This window comes from Lissotriton vulgaris, chromosome 12 (assembly GCF_964263255.1).
Source record: "Lissotriton vulgaris chromosome 12, aLisVul1.2, whole genome shotgun sequence".
Taxonomy (NCBI): Eukaryota; Metazoa; Chordata; class Amphibia; order Caudata; family Salamandridae; genus Lissotriton; species Lissotriton vulgaris.
Window position 1 is genome coordinate 550252960 of NC_141700.1, and position 14658 is coordinate 550267617.

General features: G+C 40.6%; 1 protein-coding gene across 2 annotated transcripts in view; it reads right to left on the reverse strand.

Annotated features, from left to right (window-relative positions):
* ITGA10 (integrin subunit alpha 10) overlaps positions 1 to 14658 on the reverse strand; it is a 376023-nt gene that overhangs the window by 254098 nt on the left and 107267 nt on the right. For both annotated transcript variants that reach the window (XM_086945363.1, XM_086945362.1), the window contains exons 3-4: positions 3837 to 3946; positions 3599 to 3687 (exon numbers count right to left, since the gene is read on the reverse strand). In XM_086945363.1, the coding sequence (XP_086801489.1) occupies positions 3599 to 3687; positions 3837 to 3946 (199 nt within the window). The remainder of the gene's footprint in view (positions 1 to 3598; positions 3688 to 3836; positions 3947 to 14658) is intronic.

Sequence of the window (14658 nt, forward strand, 5' to 3'; positions counted from 1 at the left end):
GGTGATAATTACCTAAGTGGACAGCCAGGATTTTTTTTTTAAGATGCTTATATCTGACCATGACATCATTTAAGGTGAGTTTTGCTAGCAAGGGAATTCTGATTTGTTTGAGATGTATGCATGTGCTAAGGGGAAATCAGACATCCATTTGTAAAGAATGGTCCCATAAATACGTACATATGCGTTTATATGAAGTCCACAAACTTTAATATTAACTCCTTAACTTTTCAAAAGATCCAGCACTTTTAGGTCTCCGGACCTTGGAGCATAAAGAGCTTCTTATGTTCAAATTGGGGCATTTTCCGTAGACTGCTGTCTTCTATGTTTGTTGTGGTCCCTGCAAACTCCTCATATAGGCCACTTTTCTTATTGTAGCAGAACAAAGGTTAAAGGATTCTCCAGATGCCCTAGAATTTTAGATATTACTGACTTAGACAGTGTAAAGCCCTACACACCAAACAGCTTTCAAAACACCAAAAGGTCTGCAAATGTCCAAAAACATTTTGGCATTTCTCAGATATACACACATTTTACTTTTAGAATTACTACTAGATAATGCATAGATTAAAGCTAAATTTAGAACATACGGCCTCTGTGCTCATGTGAAATTTAGTGGCATTCTATCAATCTTGTTTTACCTATATTTTCCGGTTGTGTGTGAAATTTGTGTAACTAGCCTTTAATTATTTTAAATTATAGCGACATCATGTAAAATCACACGTAATTAAGTGAAATACAAATTATCATTTAGTACTATATGTTATAGCGAAATGCGCACTGTGCCAATTTTTTATGCAAGAATGCATTTTGCTATAAATAAATAGTGCAATATTCAAAAACGCTCGGATATGGTTGTTCCTAAGCGTGCAATACATTTTTACAGTGAACAGCATGTAATTACACAAAGGGATAATGGCTGAAATCAGGAATTTTGCATAACAAGTTTAATGCAAAAGTCCCAAAACTATGCGAATTATGTGGTGCAAATTACATTTCACCTATGCCTAATATTATCGCAAACAATTAAACTGCCAATCATATACATCTCATCTTTTTAGCCACAAATTTTAAAGACCTTTAAACTTGATTAATCTGCATAAAACGTTTAAGCATTAAACAAATGTATTTTTGGGGGGACGAATCAGGTGGGTGATAGTCAGTTTCATGCACACTGAACAAATAACGTTAAAGTTCTAAGAAAATATTTTTTTCCCCAAGAACTAAGCAATCTAACCACAACTGGTGCATGGTCAGTGATGAATTGAACAGAGAATCTGACTGAATGATGTATTCTGTCGGACATGTCCCTCTCTGCAGGGTAATCCACAAACTTTTACCTTTCACCTTCCTGTCTACTGCACCCATTTTTGTTCGCTTTTAAGACTCTTCGCACTTTACCACTGCTAACCAGTGCTAAAGTGCTTGCGCTCTCGCCCTAAAACTTGGCAAAATTGGCTTACACCCAATTTGCACATTTAATTTACTGGTAATTGCCTAGTAAAGTGGTACTACATGTACCCCTGGCCTGTAAAATTGCTACTAGTGGACCTGCAGCACGTCTTTTGTCAACCACTTAAGTAGCCTTTTAAACATGTCTTGTGTCTCCCATTGTGACCTGTGTGTGCATTTTTAAACTGCCATTTTGACCTGGCAATGTAAACGTTTTGCCAGCCCTAAGTCTTCCTTTTTAATACATGTAAGTCACCCTAGGGTAGGCTATAAACAGCCCGTAGAGCGGGGCATATGTAATTAAGTAGGTGGACATGTATGTTTAACTTTTACATGTCCTGGCAGTGAAAAACTCTTAAATCTGTTTTTCCGTACACCAAGGCCTACCTTTCCCATAGGCTAACATTGGCTTAACCCTAATCCATTTAATATGTGCTTTCAATTGGGGGCAAGTAGGAATGTTGAATTTGGTGTCTAAAGAATTGTAATTGTAAACCTTCTTTAATGGTAAAGTTCAATTTTAAGTCACAATTCTGTAAATGCCACTTTTAGAAGGTTTTCTTGTCCCAACCTTTTGGTGATTGCACTAGTCTTATGTGACCCCAGACAAGTTGGGGCCAGGGCAGAGAGGCAGGAAATTCCAACACCTCTTGGAGTGGACGCCTCTAGAAACGTCTTTGACTTCAAAGTGGACAGCAGGTATAAATAAAGGACACTCAGACCCAACTTTTCAGAAAACCCCTGGAACTGTGGAAGACTCAGAAGGACTGCTGTGCTGCTCTGCAAGATGGCTTGTTGGTACTCTGTTGCCCTGCTGCTTGAGTGAAAGGACTGGACCTGCTCTCAAACCCTGGACCACTAAAGTGACTCTGAGGGCTAGATTAAAGGCCTCCCGGCCAGATCCTAAGGGCAGAAAAGGCTCCAACCAAATTGAACTCAGGACCTGGACTCTGTTTTCTGTGAGTCCTGCATCCCAATTAGCGCCACCCTAGTCCTGTATCCATCGAAGTAGGACTGAAATTGCTCTGTCAGCCCAGCTGTGGTCCTGTTTTCAGAACTGATGTAGCACCACGCATCTAGTCACTGCTCTGCTTCAGAACACCAGTACGATGCATCCTCGATGCAGGATCTCACAACACCCTGCAGCTAGGATTTAAGGTGCTTTGTTTAGCTGGCCTAACTTGGTCTCTGTAGCTGGTCTACGCTGCATCGTGGATGGCATGAACTTATGACTTTTTTTCTGGTCACTTTGAGAGAAAAATCCACAAAATTCCCTTTGTAGACATTTGAAGTTACTTATCATTTTATGAAGTCCAGACACTTGCATACCAATTTAAACAACGAGAAAAGAGTGATGGACTTAGGAGCCATGAAAGTGAAATAAAACTGAACACAACTTGGTAAGAATACTCCAGACACAAATCTGGTGTGCAGATTTTAATATGGTGCAATATGAGAAATACTTCAGATTCCTTGCTCATATTTTTGGAATTATAGAATCTCTTCACCAGAAAGTGTCTTTCTAAGGAATTAGTACCACATTAGTACTACAGGAGGACTCTTTTACGCACACTTGCATGTCTTTGTGAATCAGCCACAGAATGTCCAAATCCCTATCAGTAAAGTTACGAAGAAATTACAGTCCTTTCTATTTTTGAATATCTACTTTCTGTATATGAATATTTCCTGAATATTCCTATTTTAGATGTTTTGGAGAGAATTCACAAAAGCATGTAAGAGAACGTAAAAGGATCTACGGTGGTACTGCTGTACAGATTTCAAAATACCTTTGTACAATAGGAGAACTTAAGCATTACCTCCAGTGCTATACCCCACGCCGCGGACCACTCCCATATGCCGCCAGCTCCCGCCCCTCAATAGAACCAATACACCCGTCTCATTGCAACCAGAAAACTGCACCAATGCCTCATTCTTGCTCAATTAATCAACTATCTTAACATCAACTAATTAAGACAAATATTTTCAGTGAAGTATTTTCAGATCCTGATTTTTAAAAATCAAAAATTTCCTTAAGACATGGTTGTGCCAGTTCTGCCTCTTTCTCTTCCATTGCAGTGAAACTTTCTTTAAACAAAGCGTTCCCTTTCCGCATATGAAATTTCATACCCATGGCAGGAAAGCTACTCACCACAAACCCATCTTGTTTGTTGTCCATTAGCGTCATGCCAAAGTGCATGTTCTTAATTTCTTTTGAAACATTTTGCAGGGCAATCGTGCCTAAATTCAGAGGTAAAATAAACAAAAAATGAAATAATAGGGTAAGCAAAGTCTTTTTTTTTAAGTCGCAAAAGGCCAACTGCCCACATCACTTCAATACCAGGCAGTCAGATAAAATATTCGAACCAGACACCGCAAACAGCTCATACCTAAATTGACTTTGGCACACGAAGAGTTCTTTTCTGCTCCCACAGTGCATTTGTACACGTCACCTTTCCTGTTTTCTGCTGTTCCATCCCAGGGGGCACCTACAAGCATCCTGTAGGAAAAAGGATTTGTGTTTTTTTTTAGATTTTATCTAGTGTTAAACTTACATAGTCTGTCCATACTTAAATCACAAAAGAGCTGGGCAGGCAACACTACCAGTCCAGAAGACACCCTCACTCGAATACAAGACAGACAGACAGACAGACAGACAGACACACAGTTAGTTGTGTTGCCTCAACGGATCCTGCTTTGCCTGTCATTAGCTCACCAGTAGAACCTACTGACTCCCCTGATATTCATGCACTCAACTGATGAATGTAACCAACTCACTAGCACTGCCATGGAACTAGCTCTTCTGGTTAACTTCACCAACTTCTTCAGTCTGTACCACAGTGTCACCAGTTTCACCGACTGATTCCTATGAAAGCGATCGCTAACCCCATCAATTTAACCAACTCACTATCTACCACAGAACTAGCTCATTGGCTTAACCTCACCGACTTCTTCAGTCTGTGCTGAAAAGCTACGAGCTCACTAGTATCGGCGACTGACTCTGGCAAAAGTGCTCAAATCTCTTAGTCAATGTAATGTTCACTATCTACTAGTTTCAAGTAAACTTTATTCGGTTTCAGAAATATAACACCATAAAAGATAACAGTGCATCAGAATTACATAAAATATCATGATTTCATAAAATATAAACACAGTTTATCATTATTAAAATACGTTGCACAACAGCCCATAGTGATCCGTACCATAAAAGTGCAAAGTTCAGACACAGATAATCTACCCCTTTGATTGAAGCATTCCTATAAAATTATCCCAACCCACGAAAGTGTGTGTGTCTTAAAAAGGAGTCTTAAACCCTAACTCTTAGAAGCTTTTAGTCAAGACAAGCCCTAGACTTCACCGCGGATTTCAAATAACCAACGGCGAAAAAGATACATTCTTCCTTCAGCAGTTGTAGGTACAGGAGAGCTGGACGAGCCCGCTTAAAATTAATCTTCTTTAAATCTATCCACTATATAACTTGCTCATCTAGTTAACATTACAGACTTCCTCAGTCTGTACTGCAAAGTGAATAACTCACCAGTATAAACAGCTGACCCCACTGAAAGTGATCAGAAGCTTCATCAGTGTAACCAGCTGACTAGCTACCACTGAACTGCCTCATCTAGTAAACAACACAACTTCCTGAGGCCATGCTGTGAGCTGAAAACCCTCAGTGAAACTTACTCACTTCCTTCAATGCAAACATCGCACTCCCTCAACACCTCTGGTCAGTCCGTGGTGAGATTATAACTCATGCAATGCTTCCGGGCTGTACCAATCCATGCAAGTGGACCAGTCGCCTTCCAGGAGACTTCCCGCTTGCCTGAAGAAGACCATCACACTCCCCTTAAAGAAACATGTCAGTCCCCTCAAGACAGCTCTCCCCCTACATTAATGCAGCTTATTCCCATTCAAGGGAACTAGTAGATTACATAAGTAATATGAGCAGGCTTCTTTCTACACCATCTTTTCACTCCTTTAAAGGCATCTCCAGACCCAAGCTAACATCCACAGGGGCGACCTTAGGCATGTGCAAGCTGTGCACCTGCACAGGGCCGCCAAACCCCAGGGTCACCACGCCAGTATATATCCTTAATATAATTATCCTCTGAGGATGGATACATATTTGCGTGGCGGTCCCTGGCAGGGATTCGGCGGCCTCCGGCTCTGTTCCACTTCCAAACACCCTGACCCCCCCCCCCCTTCACTGGCCTTGGCGCTCCGCCCCGCCCGGACCCTCTCTTCCGGGGCCCCCTACCTACGCTCCCTGCCCAGAGCCGCCATGAGCCTAGAGCTGCCCCTGACATCCAACACAGCTATGTCCTCCTACGCTTATTGTTGGTTTTGAAAGATGCAAGACTGAGTCACGAAAACCATATTTCTCTTCACTGGATGGTCCAATTCAAGAAAAAAAGTCCATTCCCCTCCATTAAACATTTACTCCCCACAGCTCCCCTTCCCTGAATACACCAGCCCACTCCTGTCAACGGCATCTGCTTGCACCCCCAGTGAAATCAGATATAACTCTGGCCACTAGAATAATCCAGCAATAAAGGACCACATTATTCAGCAGGGTTCACCAAATTAGGTGGCATGAAAAAGCTTATGATGCAGCAGAATGTGTTACAATCTAAATAGTAAAGTTGTAATAAGGCGGACGGGATATCTGTCAAATTTTTGAACGGAGGATACAGGCTGGCAAACTCTAAATTAGGCCCTGAGCTCGACTGGATCACATGAGTGGATTTATCCATTAGTTGGGGAAGAGAAACATAACGTAGCACAGGATTCTGCTCAGCGTAACCCATTTGATGCACAGAAAAATAAATAATACAATTAGTTAGATCTTTAGAGCCAATAAGGTACTCAATAATGCTAGAACACAACCTACCTGTAAAGGAAGGGGGGACAACAGCAGTCCAAGTCCATTGCACATTGTACATTAAACAGATTTCTGTCAGGGATCAAATCTAATAAATGAAACTGCCCTTAGAAAAGGATGTGAAAACTTTGTCAAGCTGGACAGAATGACACAAGTGATGTGAGTCTTGGGCAAAGTGGACCTAAGAGCAGGATTGTTGGCAAATTCAACTAGCGTCATCCAACGATTTCACAGGGGTGCACGATTTTAGATAGCGATTGTTGATAACAGTTTAAGTTAGCTGTAGCTAATTTTTTTGGGAAGACAGATAGTGGTTATAGATAATATAAAGGTACTGTGAAAAGAAACCTAAAGGAACAGCCCTGTTCTTGATTCGCAAAAGTCAGTTGCGTTCAAGCGATCATATTAAGGAGGGATCACAATCAATTTATTTTTAAAGTTGACGACAATGCAGTTCCCTGGGACTTGTTTAATGGATCTACCCACTCAGGAGACCCGTCTCATAAACACAATCTCTTTATAGAAGGAGTGAAAACCACAGGTGTGATTATGTAGCAAGATAACAGGTTTGTTCTTTAATTTACTTGTTTCTTTCTTCCCAGAAAAGGAACAGTGGGAAGAATCAAAACATAAGGATTGGCATCAGGAGGTAAATTCAACTTTGGTAATCTTGCATCACCAGTCTTTAAATTCCTGGTCCTGTGCTGTTGTTAATGTCACGGTCACCGGATACAACAACTGCCTGGTAGTATTAGCAGTAATAGAAGGTTTTGGCACAGAAGGGGTGAAAGTCTGAGGCAAAAGAGGTAGTGGCTCTAGTCGCTACAGGAAGGTTAGGCGCTCACAGTATAAAAAAATTGCAGTTAAAATACAGGCCATGCATACAATACATCAGGAGAACAAGACAAACTATAAAACAATTCAAACTGACAATTTACCAGACTTTAAAAAAAGTAGAAACTTAAGACTGCAGAGCTGGATGAGCCGGGATCCTAATGTCGCTTCTACTCTTAAGAGAATGGCATATATAGCTAATGACAGCGTGCCAATTAAACTCTGTGTCCAGGCACTGCAGAAATTTAAGGCTTGATCTAGCCGATATATAAGTAAGTATGTTTTTATTGTACAGTTAATTAAACCCATTACAAACGTACATCTAATAACACATTTTCATAATAAAAGTACATATTGTGACACATTTCCATGATGACAGTTTGAGAGTAAAAAAACACTATTGAGTGAAAATGGAAAAAGCTTTAAAAATACAACTAGTGATTTATGGGCGTAAAATTAGCAAGAGGAATGGTCTGGTTAACTTTTTAAAATTCGATCTAGCCGATAGGAGATTTTTACGGCCACATGCATCATTGTTGCTGTTTGCGATTTCTTAATTGCGAAAATTAAGGAATCGCAATAAAGAAATCGCAAAAGGCTATGCTTTAAGAATTCGCAATTTTTTTTGCGATTTCTTAAATTTCCTTAATTGCGATTCACAATTTGCAAATCGCAATTAAGGAATTCCTTCACATTGATTCCTATGGGCCTAGAGGCCCATAGGAATCAATGGGAAGTCATTTTCAATTTGCGATTAGCAATTTGCGAATCGCAAATTGAAAATGCAATTTCAAGGGTGCAGGGGGGAGGTCCAAAGGAAAAGTGCATTTTTGAAAGTTTCATTTTACACACACACATGCCCCAAGGGCATGTGTGTGTGTAAAATGAAACTTTCAAAAATGCACTTTTGTGCATTTTTTAAAGTTTTCGCAAATTACCATGAAGGTCAACTTCATGGTAATTTACCTCTACCTATTTGCGAATTCGCAAATTCAAAATGTTCATGCATTGCATTTAAGAAATCTAAAATTGCGATTTCTTAAATGCAATCGCAATTTTAGAAATCGCAACATGATTGCAATTTCTAAAATTGCGAAAAACATGATGCATCCCAATTTTGTCAATTGCATTCGCAAATGGCCGAAAATTGCGATTCGCACCGTTTGCGAATGCAATTTACAATGATGTATGTGCCCGTTAATGTGTAAGATAGGACTGAAGAATTGAACTCTAGATGACGTGTAAAAACTGAAAAAAAACAAAGTGGATAAAGTTTGCTGACTAATATTATTGAGGGGCAACGGGGGAGGGATGAAAACCAGCTGCCCTGCTGTGGAAAAGCCATCAAGAGGTAGACCGTACACAACCTAAAACGAGTTAGGCAAAATCTGTGCTCCTGGCTGGGTATCCAAATTAAATACGACGATTCGGTACGTTCAGGAGATGTAATAAACACATGGTAATGAACAGTATCCATATCCTGCAACTTATTTATCCTTTTCAAGTAAGTCCCTGTTATTTTGAAAAAGAGATCGTATAAGGGACCTCAGATTACTAACAATTTCGCTTGGTGAATAAAATAAATGCGGAACACAAAGGTCTAGGAATGATATTCTAATATAGCCTAGCCAATTGATATTGTCTCCGTGATCCAGTTTAGTGCAGTCTACAAGGACTTGGCGAGAAAATGTAGTATAGGGGGTACACCAAATCTTTGCTCACAGTAAAATTTGTGGAATTTAGCCTTTCCTAGGCAGGTCCTTCCCTAAGGCCTGCAGTATTTGGTCCAGAGAATTGATATAAAAGAGAAATAGAAAGGGAGCTAAAATGCAGCCCGTCCTACTCCCCTTGTGATCCTTAAAGGGGGCTTTACATTCCCCATCGGGGCATGCCTAACTTGGGCTAGTGTGTCCCAGTGCAGGCGGTTAAGGAGTTATCTACCCCAGCTTTGCTCATTAAGTCCCACAACCTGCCCCAGTCCGCCAGGTCGAACGCACTAGAAAGGTCCATGAAGGCTACGTGTAGTGAGCCTCCCTTGGCCTTAATATATATTCCTGTGATCAGGAGCAGGTTGGGGAACTGCTCCACTGTGCCCACATCCGGTCGAAAACCGAGCTGCCCTTCAGAGAGGAAACCTTTATCTTCAACTCAATCTTCCAATTTCTGGACAATCACCCTTCCAAGAATTTTGATGGACAAGTCCAGAAGGGAGATTGGGCGATAGCATGTTGGATTCCCTCTATCACTATGGGGATCATGATGGATTTCCTCCAAGAACTGGGAATTTTGACAATAAGGGCGGTATGGAACACATTTGTCAGCAAAGGGGCCCAACATGTTTTTTGTCTAAAAACGTCAATAGGAACCCGGTCTAGGCTCAGTGCCTTGCAGGGGGTACTCTTTAGGATGGCCAAAGTTTCATTGCTGATGTCAATAAAGTGGACAAGAGAGTTTTTACTATTCTTAAGAAAAACAGAGGGATTGTCATTAGCTGGGGGTTATTGAGGGGACTTGAGGCAGAAGGATCGGGGACATTTTATCAAGGAACTGAGTGAAAATGATTGCCGCTTTAGCAGCGAAAAACTGCTGCTAAAGCGGCAATAATGGGCTTGATAATACGCCTGGGAGAATTACAATAGAAGCCCATGTTCACAACAGAACATGGGCTTCTATTGGAATTCTCAAGGGCGTATTATCAAGCCCATTATCGCCGATTTAGTGGCAGTTTTCTGCCGCTAAAGCGGCGATCATTTTAACTCAGTTCCTTGATAATATGCCCCTAAGTGACTTCACTTCAAAAGGCTTCATTCATTTTCTAGCACTGTAAGCATGGGTATATCACTCACACACAAACACGTATTTAGAATAAAAAGTGCATAGACTGAACTCCTAATCTCCGTGATATCTGTGTTTAGAATTTGGCTCAAATCTTCCACGGTGTGGCATGGAAAGTCCGAAGATTTATGTGAATGGAGCACTTTCGATGTCTCACAAATTCGATGTGCAATAGGTATTGACGTTTCAATCTTAAGTCCATAAGACCTTCATCAGGACAATTTGTCTTGGAGTTACACGGGCAAACCCAAATATCTAGAGAATTATGACAAATCAAATTAACAAGTACAGACACATACATTAAAACATTAGCACACAAGCAAATATAAAAATATTTTTTTTTCTTCCTAATGCCAGAATAAACCATGCACGGCAAGTGCCATGCTTAATTAAACTATATTAGAACATTGGAAAGTTGGGAGCTCCATTCAAAACAATGAAGTGACTTCGGCTTATAGTGGCTGGTATAAGCCTTCTGCTTCACCATTCCAATGTTTTTCTTTCTGTATTTTCCTTTTTAATTGAAAACATTCTACCCTTAGTTGGTGAAATGTTCTTATAGCCTTCTGACTTGGGCTATACCAGTTGTTAAAGGCCCTCAACTTCATTATAGGCCCGGGTTCAGGGCCTTTGACAACCAGCATAGCCATCGGAAGCGGGTTATAATGATATAAAGATGACCAGCCACCAAAGGAGGCGGTGTACAGGCCACTAGTGAAAAGGTACTAACAAGTGCCCCAAAACCAAAAACCACAGTAGAACAAATGTGAGGAATGTTAGAAATCGCCAAGTGTGCAGGCCAAAATACTATATCTATGTGGTGGAAGGTCACATCAGACAAAAGGTCAATCAGCGGTAACTGAAGAGCAATCAATGTAAATCAAAGAACTACATAGTCCTCTTTAGCTTTAAAGACAAAACCATAACGCCGTGGCTTATTTAGGTTCAATAGCCGTCTACCCAGAAGAAAATGTCAATGCTCATAAGGCACGCAGAAGGTCTTAATATACTGGTAAATGGCATCAAAAGTTAGCAACATAGCTACGTACAAATCCTAATACCTCAGTCACTCTGTAACAAAGACACTTGTATCAGAAAATTAAAAGAGCCAAAAAAAGGCACAAAATCAAATGTTCTAAAACAACAATCCCCCTACAGAAACTAATCTGTACGAAACTCCCTATAACCCCAAACAAATCTAGCAACTCGATTCACACTGTTGCTCGGAGAACCACCACGGCTCTGACTAAACCCACTTTCCAACATCATTTTCTAGATGTTTTAGTTTGCCCGTATAACCCGTGATACATTATCTCAATGATGGTCTCATGTACTTAAGACCCTGAAGACTAAAATTTCACCACCTATTCTGCATCAAATTTGGAAAACATTGACAATGCTCAGCTCACACAGGTCTCCAGCCTTTTGATAGGACACTACAGTAGATTTCAGTGAACTTGCAAACACATTATTTATGGACTATGGCCCACATGCATCATTGTCAATTGTATTCGCAAATGGTGCGAATCGCAATTTTCGTCCGTTTGCGAATGCAATTGACAAAATTGAGATGCATCACGTTTTTCGCAATTTTAGGAATCGCAACCATGTTACGATTTCTAAAATTGCGATTGCATTTAAGAAATCGCAATTTTAGATTTCTTAAATGCAATGCATGAACATTTTCAATTTGCAAATTCGCAAATAGGGAGAGGTAAATTACCATGAAGTTGACCTTCAATGTAATTTGCGAAAAGTTACAAAAATGCACAAAAGTGCATTTTTGAAAGTTTCATTTTACACACACACATGCCCTTGGGGCATGTGTGTGTGTGAAAAATGCACTTAAAGTTATATTTCAGGGGTGCAGGGGGGGTCCTTTGGACCCCCCCCTGCACTCTTGAAATTGCATTCTCAATTTGCGATTCACAAATTGCTAATCGCAATTAAGGAAATTTAAGAAATAGCAAAACAAATTGCGATTTCTTAATGCATAGCCTTTTGCGATTTCTTAATTGCGATTCCTTAATTTTCGCAATTAAGAAATCGCAAACGGCAACAATGATGCATGTGGCCGTAAATTAATTTAGCCTATGAACTTGTTACTATGTGAGTGCATGTGGTTGTGTGCTATTGGCATACCCATGCTTACATTGCTGAAGAAGGAAAATGTAATAAGCTTGATTAACTATTTACTAATGGATTATGGAATGAATGGTTTCAAAAAGTTACAAATTATATGTTTATCAAAACACAGAGCACACATATCTACATGATTGTTCTATATGAGGTCAGATTTAATAAAAACGTACCCTGTGAATAATATGAATATGTCTCTTTAATCATTTCGGAACTTTTCCAGATTAGAAATATGGAAAATCAACATTTTAAAGGTAGGATAGAGAGTGTTCAGATGTAACAGGCATCTGAAGCGAAGACATGGTACTTTAAATGTGATAAATTCCTGGATTAGTGTCCAATGAAGGGGAATCCTAAATTAGTAGGCCTGATTCCATTGGAGCATTTTGATAACCCTGAGACCTATGTAAGCATTTCCTGTGTTCCCCTTAACAGTAAATTACAATAATCAAGAGGGGAGGCAACTGCTCCCGACTACTACAGTCTTGCGGCTCAGTAAGAGAGAAGGGAGCTCCAACGAGCTAGGCGCAACCAGAAGGTGACGGTTTCAAAATATTTTGAGATTCTCAATAGTCTTGAGGGATTAAGACTGATTGAAGCAGTAGGCTTCAAATCCGCCTTTTTACATTATCAGCGGCCTAGGTTTGGTGTTTTAAAATGATCAATGCCAGGGTCATGTGTATGGAATCTTTGTATTATTTTTACTGTAAAAGTCAATAAAATACAACTTACCCCAGGTAAACTTGAAAAGATTTTCTTGCATCAAGCAATCCATAAACTATGATTGAACCGAATCACACCAAGACACAGTTATTCTTGTTGGTCACCAAAATACTCTGAAAACACCTGACCCGTAGTTAGGCAGTCTCTAACAGTGGCAAGAACCAGTCCAAAAAATGCAAAAACTGGGGTGCTCTCTTTCACCAAGACCTCTCCATGGATCCAAGGTGGTGGGCATAGTTAACGTTGGTAATTTCTGCTCTTGGCCACTAAGAAGGCTCTATCCCTCCATCATCCAAGGGACCTGACTACACAAATAGCCTATTCCTTGGGCTGCCAAATCACATGAAGCGATGCACACCGAGCCTCCGCGATGTGGCCGCATTGCCAATGATGGTCCACCAGTGCCCAAGCGCTTCATACTCTATTGCAGATTCAAGTGATGCAACAGATAGGTTTTAGGATCATCTATACCAGGCCTTCTGTGACTTAGGAAATCTATGTTTTAAAGGAGGATATTGATGTACCACCCATGCATTGGGTTTGACGCATTTGCACACTTTCTCCGCACTAGAGCTAAGAGGGCCTGAGGTCAACGTAGCACAAGCAGAGGAAGAACATTTCCCCCACTAGCAGAGCACTTGTGTAACTTACTGCCTCAGGGGCACTGAAATTGAAAGCAGACTGCTGCAAACATCTGTGAAGGATTTTAAACACATTGCCATGTTTTAATGTAACTGTAACCTGCTGCACAAACGTTTTCTTGCTCATACTAACCTAGCCTACTGGGTGTGCCCTCTCTCTGAGCTTTGGACAAGCTGTGTCCGGGCCCTCCAGACACTAAAGTTTGAAATCCAGCTAGTTCAGACAAAACAGTTTACATTCATTTTACTTATGAGGCCATCTACTACCTCTCATGTGCTCAGCCAGGCACCTTATTTTCCTCTTTAGGGGGCTTTTGTCATGAAATCAGTGCTAAAACTGAAAGCAGTGCTGCTGTTAAATAAAAGAGACTTGGCTTTTACCTGCCTTATACATTTTTATTGGGCACACTTTGCATCTAGATTTGCATATGGCTTGAGATTTAGTAAAAAGCCCTGGCCTTTAAAAGATCAACATAGCGACTTATAAAAGCAAGACGCTTTTTTATAAACCTTCGTATTACAAAAAAATCTAAGTTGAAAAATCCTTATTCCTGTGTGAGGGAGTGAGAATATACATGCATGGGTGCTGAACGAACAAGAAAAAAGTAGCTCCGTAAATGTGAGCAGTGGAGTGATACAAGCCAGCCAATCAAAAGGATCACAGAGGGGGCTATGCTCCAGGGAAAGGCCAAGCACAAGAGGTGGAAGGCAAGCCATCAAATAACAAGCAAGCAAATGACTGTCAATTAAGCCAACTGATGGTAAGCAATGAGTGGGCTGTAAGCCCACTGTAAGCTCTCAATAAGGTATTTTGTAATCAGACAACTTAAGCGACTGGTGGGTAAGGCCTGAGAAGGAGGGGAAACAGAGTTACGGGCACTTTACTGAATACAGTGTACGAACCGAGCAGCAAAAGTCAACGGATAGACTGAGCTTGCGCTGTCTCAAAGGGACATGTTGTGTTTAATCTGTGGGCTTCAGCCCACACAGAGTCTTCCCATTTGCTCGCTCCATCGTCTGTCTCATATTGTCCCTGGCATGCATGGTCATGCCTCTTCTTTTGTTTATCCCTCCCCCTCTCGAGCATGGACCATACACTTGTAAACATCCACTGCTTCCGTTTCTATGACCAATTTAGGACCTACTTTTTTCTTTCTT